The sequence below is a fragment of the Pocillopora damicornis genome, chromosome 8 (assembly GCF_964200805.1).
Source record: "Pocillopora damicornis chromosome 8, jaPocDami1.2, whole genome shotgun sequence".
In the NCBI taxonomy this organism is placed as follows: Eukaryota; Metazoa; Cnidaria; class Anthozoa; order Scleractinia; family Pocilloporidae; genus Pocillopora; species Pocillopora damicornis.
The window spans coordinates 12,656,638-12,664,137 of record NC_142677.1 but is presented as its reverse complement, the minus strand read 5'-3'; the positions used below and the strand labels follow the sequence as shown (position 1 = coordinate 12,664,137).

The 7,500-nt window shown below is 38.4% G+C and overlaps 1 protein-coding gene across 1 annotated transcript; it reads left to right on the top strand.

Moving 5' to 3' along the window:
- The first annotated feature begins 2,574 nt into the window (after positions 1–2,574).
- On the top strand, positions 2,575–6,843 carry LOC113674918 (gamma-aminobutyric acid receptor-associated protein). Its single transcript, XM_027191415.2, has 3 exons — positions 2,575–3,090; positions 4,567–4,645; positions 5,220–6,843. The coding sequence occupies exons 1-3, from the start codon at positions 3,001–3,003 to the stop codon at positions 5,405–5,407; spliced, it is 357 nt and encodes a 118-aa protein (XP_027047216.2). The 5' UTR covers positions 2,575–3,000; the 3' UTR covers positions 5,408–6,843.
- The last annotated feature ends 657 nt before the right edge of the window (positions 6,844–7,500 follow it).

Genomic DNA, 7,500 nt, shown 5'->3' with positions numbered 1-7,500 from the left:
CAGTTACCCTGCTCACAGGGTCTAGTTTTTGGCTAGGTTCTCATCTTCTTACCGAATCGAATCTTTCTAATCAATACTTTGTCAATTGGCTTCACTACCAACATGGCATACGATAACATTTAATAGGTGTGTGACGTCACATGAAAACTCACCACTTCAAGGGTTTATTTCGAACCAACATGATGACCAGCTCCCAGTCGGCTTGTTAGCTCAGTTGGTAGAGCACTGCAGCGATATCGCAGAAGTCATGAGTTGAAATCCCGTACAGGCCTGAATTTTTTTTCAGGCCTTATTTTCACTACTGCTCTAGTGTTGTTCATTATGCGGGTATCAGCGGCCATCCCGAGGGGTCGACCCCCAAGCAACCCAAGGGCAACCCACGGGCTTAGCAGGGGATTTGTAGCAAAGGCATGCCCCGCACGCGGGGCATTAGAGCGCTTTTGCGTTTTTGGCAAAATACCCCGGGGCCATACCCACGGGATTTGCACGTAATCTGCTGTCTCAACGTTCAGCGGTTTTCGCCACAGGACGAGCAAGCTCGCTCGCTCGATGTTCTTCTAGCCCTCGAGGTAATATTTTCCTGTGTACCATGGTCAAGTATTGTGCTGTTGCTCTGTGCCGTAATGGGAGTAAGAAACGACCTTATCTCAGTTATTTTTGCTTTCCTACAAGGCCCAATGAGCGTAAGAAGTTGGAGGTTTTCTGTAAGCGAGCGGATAAAAAATTCAAGACACTCGGCGATCCAAGAATCTGTTCATTGCATTTTAAGGAAAGCGACATCGAGATTTAAATTTCATACGGTTAGTTCGCATTCGAAGCGTCTTGCCGATAGGAAGAGACAGTGTGATGAACAACCGCAAGCCAAGAAAATTTGCCCCAGAAAGCTCGAATTTGAGGACCCCATAGAGACTTGTGTGGATTTTAGTGCTGATGTAGCTTCAGTAAACCATGATCACTCGTACTTTTGCATCGAGGGACAGGCAACACCGACTATATGTTGCCCAGGTTGCTCCAGGGGTGGGGGTATTTGTCCCAATTTTTTGCCCTACCCGAAGGGCTTTAGCATGTATTTGTCACGGCAGCTGTGACAAATGCCCCTGGGTGCCCGGGGGTCGACCCCTCGGGATGGCCGCTGATACCCGCATTACTACGAGGATCGTTTTCATATTCACGTATTTAAAATAGCTGAAGGCGTCAATAGCGTCTTGAATATGTCAATCATTTCACCAATGCCTTCTCGTAAAAAAACTCGTTGGAAGGCAGTTCCCATCTCAGGCGATGTTCGCGGTCAAGCAAACTGGAGACACAATCTGGCGAGGTTTTTTTAGAACTGGCCCGAATTCTACCACCCCCGTAAAAAGTTCAGCTAAGGCAAAGTAAACCAGGAGAAAAACGGTGCAGTGCTCTGCTAACTGAGCCAACAAGCGAACTACACGTGTTATTATGTTGGTTCTAAATAAATCCGTGAAGTGGTGAATAAACGACTATGAATGTATGGAAGTCATATATTTGAACTGAATATGAAAGCGATCCTCGCAGTAATAACACTACTTGAGCAGTAGTGAAAATAAGGCCTGAAAAAAATTCAGGTTTGTACGAGATTTTAACCCATGACCTCTGCGATACCGGTGCAGTGCTCTACCAACTGAGCCAACAAGCCAACCGTCTTTATCCGCAATTCAAATATATGACTTTCAAAACTTCACAGTTATTTTTAAATAGTTGTTATGATAAAGTTCGGATAAAACAAAGAGCTGAGCTAAAGCCACATCAGTCACAGCAGCCGAGTTTTAGGCGCTGTCACCCGAGCAATCTTTATATTCCTGTGAATTCGGCCGTCGTTCATTCATAAAACAGGCCTTGAACGGTTTGTTTTCTAATTGTCATGTGAAAAACTCCGGTGTTTTTATGAGCTTCAATTCGGCCGGATTTCACTGAAGATTTCGTTCTCAGCTAGACAACGACAGGAAAAAATGTTAAATTCGAACTGCCGAACTATTTCAGTTTGTAAACTGTATTACAGTTGACGGTTTGACATTTTTGACTGCTTTAGTTTTATTCAACCAATCAGAATATTTGAACCATTCCAATGAGGATTCTGATTGGCTTATAATAGCGTATTTTATGAGAAAACAGAGCATGGTGACGCAATACTGTTTTTACGCTTTGGAAATAAAATTGAAAGTAACTCATGTGAAATTTAACGGATTCTTTATTTTAAAACAAATAGAAAAGCCTTGACGACTCAAGAAAAAGGGAATAACATTCAACTACATCTCATGTTTCTCTCTACACTTCTTTCGTGCTCTAGCCGCTTCCTGCGTGCTTTATAACAGAATAGAGCACAGTCAAAGCTTCTCCATTTGTTAAATGAAAAAAAGTAGAAGCTGCTCCCCCCAAGCCCGTCGTATAGAAGTTCAGTTACCCTGCGTAATAAGTGTTTTTTTTCGTTCTTTTGACTCGTGGGTGGTGACGCTGTAAGTGAAACCAATATTATCCTTTCTTGATATCATTTGATGTTATCATGACATTTCTCCCCTGTGTTTTGTGAAAATGTTCCTAACTGTTCTCCTTACCAATCTCTTCTCACTTCCTAAACAATCGATCTTGGAAAGTTTTAACATGACATTCACGAATAGTAATTTTGGTAGATTTTTAGCGTAACGAGCTATATATAGGTAGGCAGGTACACCTGTTGACGAAGTGTCATCACTTTAGGTTACTGAAAAGAAACTCTCTTTTGAACAATGCCATGTTGCATGGAAAAGCTGAAAAGTTCCAATTTCTGGCAACTTCCGATCGAGTTAACCTGCTTCCGGTTTCTGTCATAGTGCTTCTAAAAATATGCTAAACTTTCCTTACGTCATAGAACACAACATCACGTGATCGACCTAGGACCTTATTAAGCGCCATTTTGTTGGGCCTTCAGAAGTAGAACGCGAATATTTTCTCCTCTAGATATAGTCTAAGGAAAACAGAGAGCTTTTGAAAGGTGTATCAATGAAGTGGGAATACAAGGAAGAACACCCTTTCGAAAAACGGCGGGCTGAAGGAGAGAAAATTCGGAAGAAGTACCCGGACAGAGTTCCGGTAGGTAGGGCTTGCGACTGATCAGGAAACTTACTGTTAGTTCATGCTTTTTCTTCCAAAGATCCGTCGATTACTATTATTTGAAGGAAAAGCTTACCTAGGTTCAGCTGCTTAAGAGCTATATTACTGTGTAGAAAGTGAAGTTGTTTCCAAAGCGAAACTTTAATATCATTTGAAGAAAATAAACATGGCGTCAGCGACAACTCTTAGTGCAACGTCACGGAATTTCTATATGTCCATGTAGAGGAAATTGTCTTTTTCCTTTCTCAGAATGGTAAATAAACGTCGTAGCAAAGTTCATAAAGCTGTATTATTTAAGATCGACAGAATCTCCGAGTGTAAGCTATGTTTTGATGCCGTCTTCAGCTGTCTTTCTTGTGAAAACTGAAATAGCTGACGACTTACGAAAGCTTGTTTCTTCACTCGATAACGTTGCCTGACAAATTTTTGATCCAGTGAATCCTATTAAAAATGCATTGAGATTGTGTGAGAAAGTCATTTGATTAGACTGATAAGCTGACATATGTTAAGACTTTGTCTCCGAAATAAAAACTGGCGAAACAGTTCCCTGGAATATTCCAGAAAAATCGTGTGTATGGTAAAAAAAAGGATTAAGATCGATTAAATAATAATAATAGTTGAAAACCTTGATGGCTTAACTTAAAAGAATATATATATATATACATATGATATTTGTTAAAATCTATTTATGCATGGCTTCTTGTTGTGGCATGTTTTAATTCACTAAGAATTATTGGTTGCAATTTCCTACAGATTTCTTGTAGAGGACTACATTAAAGACCTAAATTCCTTTCTTAAGTTATACCCCGATGATAAATTTCACTGTAATTTGGTATGAGAGAATTTGAGTTGGTCATAAATAAACTTAGAATCAACAAGTTCTTTGAAATGCTTTCAGAGGCTGATAAATTAAGCTTTGTGAGCATTTTTTGACAAATTTCTTCTGTATACATTGAGGAGAAAAATTTCACCCTGAATTCTGAGATCTTATTGAGGAATTTAACTATGACAAAACAATTAATTTTTTTACTGTAGAAAAGTGTAGGTGTAAGATGACTACAGTGTGGGAATGTTTTGGATGGTGCTGAGTCATCACACATTTCAAAGCAGTATCATGAAACATTATGAATATCTTTAAATTTAAACAAACATGAACTTGAGCATATACATGTGGATGTACAATGGAACAAATGGCTTTTAGGACACAGTTTACCTGGTTAGCAGTAATTATGTTATGTCTATGGCACTTTATTGAAGAGTTTCAAGTTGAAATGAAGGGGAGATGTAGAAGCAACTGGTAGTTGTGTGAAATTATCCATTATAACTTAAAAAAAGTGAAACTATGTAAAGTGGACCCTCAATGGAGAGGACAAAAATTATAAAGTGACCACCTGTCACAGTCTGGATTTTGTTATTTTGCATTGCATTTATTGTTTTGTTCTTCTCTTTCATAAGGTTATTGTTGAGAAAGCACCAAAAGCAAGGATAGGAGACTTGGATAAGAAGAAATACCTGGTTCCCTCAGATTTGACAGGTTTGTCAAAATATTAAGTTCAAATAGGATTAAGTATGTGATTATTTATTGAATGTGGTTCCCACTAAGGATACATTTTTTTATGATGACTTCCCCCATCAGCTCTTAGTGTTAGTCATGATTAGTTTCTAACATGTCATGAGATGGTAGTATGGGAAACCATGATGGTTTTACTCTTTTAGGTTGCTGTTCTAAAATCTAATCACACAAATTTATGCAAGTTTCCTGTATTACAAGCTACATTTCAGCGTGGGTGAAACTCATTGACAAAGCAAATGAAGGTCCCATAGCCTTGTTATTCAGCATTCCTACCCATCTTCTATTGGTTACGAAGGCATGTACTTAGTTCTAGTTAGAAGAAGTCTTGGAAAACAGTTATTGCCAGGAAAACCAAAGGAAATAATTGAAAATTTTGTCAGAACAACAAAACAAGAGACACCTTGATCAGATGTCTCTTTACCCATTACAAATAAACTAATACTGATCATTAGTAGTAGAAAGTCATGTAATTCTGTGACAGGAAAAGTGGTCATGTGAAAATTAATATTGGTGTTTTTACTTTTATCTTCCATAGTTGGACAGTTTTACTTCCTTATTCGGAAGCGAATTCATCTCAGACCTGAAGATGCCTTGTTCTTTTTTGTGAACAATGTCATCCCCCCCACAAGTGCAACGATGGGTCAGCTTTACCAAGAACATCATGAAGAAGACTTCTTCCTCTACATAGCATACAGTGACGAGAGTGTCTATGGAGCTCAGTAGAAAAAAAAAAAGAGACATTTGTATAGTTGAACTTTTAATTTGGGTCAGTGAGGCTGTGAATGAATTCTTTTAGCAGCCATAGTCAAGGTTATAAAATTATGTTCAAGTACAGTAAATAGAAAAAGTGTTATTGCTATATTTTGTGGTTAGTAATTAACTTGCTTTGGTCAGCAGTCATAATGTTTAAAGTACATGTATATTTTTGTTGCAAGCAGGCTGCTTTGCTGAATTCAATCAGAAGTCTCATTATTCCAATGAGAGCTTAATTGCCATGACAGTAGCTCAGTAGACAAACTTGAAGTAATCAATGTTGAAAACTCGATCAGTTATGCTCCCTTCCAAAGGTGTTATACCATCCTTTCATCCATTTACTTCCCTCTAGCTAATATAAAAAAGTACTCAGATACTGATTAATTCTGGTTCTCAAAGGGTTCAAGCCATACTTCACTTAGGGGTCACTCATTTGGGGGAACTTTTTCTCTGTCCAACCATTTTCTTGCTTTAGTATGAGTTATCAGGGTCAACATGGCTGTTGTTACTACTGATAATATCATGCATTATCTTCATGTAGGTTAACATTTTGATTCCGTAGAGTGAACAGTATTTAATTATCTTCAATTTGTAATACACTGTTAAAGTTTAGATGATGAGAATGAGGAAAATTATAAAATACACAGAAGTTATTGTGTTCATGTAATAACACATAGCCAGCGAAGAATTTTCTGCTTGTTAACCAAGGGAATTACTGTCCTCTCAGCTCCCAGAGGTAGTTCTGAAATATACCATGACAGCTGAAACAGAGCACATTTTCAATTTACACCGCGAAACTACCACCTGGATCTTCCCTTCAGTGGAATAACCTGGTGCCCCCTTAGAAATGTGGGGTTTCCAAAACAGTAGTTAGTTGCCTGTGACACCCTAGTGCTGGTGAAGCACAGCCCAAGAATAGGTTCAACAATCACTGTTTAATCCCTTGCACATATATGACCTTGAAAAGTTTGCAGCATTTGTGATGAATGATCTTTAGTTTTTAGTTGGTTACTGTGTTCTACATATCTTTCTCATCTGCTGCCACTTTAAGAAGTTACATGTATTTAGAGATAAAAATCTGTTGTGGTGTAGATTATCTGCAATAGATCTCTTTACAACTATGGTGGTGTGAAAGTTGTCCCTTCCCCTCTGTGCATTTTATTTTAATGATTATCAATAAATCAATTTGTTGACCAATATAATTTTTGGTAAATGGTTTTATCCTAAGATAGCTGAAGACAGTTTTGGACAAGGGTTTTAAACTGTAAAGAAACTAGGACACTTTGTATCTGTCCATTTGAATTCTTAAAACCTGGAATAAAGAAATTTAATATCATCAATTCAAACGATTGGTGTGTTGTTATTGTTATACATAGCACAATAATGAATAAAAATATAAACCTTGAGATTGCGTACTTGAATTTCACCTCGAAGTATTTAATATATTGTTCCTGACTACTGAAGGGTCATTAGGACCTGTACATACAAGAAGCAGGGTTATGAGAAGATTCCCTCTTGCCAGTATGACTGTACTGTAGTACATTTTCAGAACACCTATGTCCAATGCAGAGCTGGAATTTAAGTAAAATATTTTCAAGGAAACAATAAAGCCTCTGAAGAAACCATCTCTTTCGGTTGGGTACTTGTATCAACCCTACTTCTTGTATTAACATTTTCAACAGTGTGGAGGTTGAATTGTATTTTAAAAGTGAAGAAGTTGAGACTCCCTATAAAAGTACTTGAGAGGCAGCTTAGTACGTGAGTAACGATAAGGGCAACCTGAGGCGTTTACGGACTACCCCCTTCTTCGCGTGCTTCGGTAGCCGGTCTCTACGGGAAGGTAAGTGGAGGGTTAACATATTGGGGCGTAGAAAACGTGTACTCTGTCGACTTGAGAAAATACAGAAAGTTGAAATGGCTTGATTCGATTACAGGACTTTCACTTATCATGCCAGAATTGGGTGTTGTGCAATAAGATCAGTGTTATTTTACCACCGTGTCTCTTTGCTTTATAGGCTGGGAAGGAAGCGCTGGAAACGGCTAAGGAAGAAAAATGTGTTCAG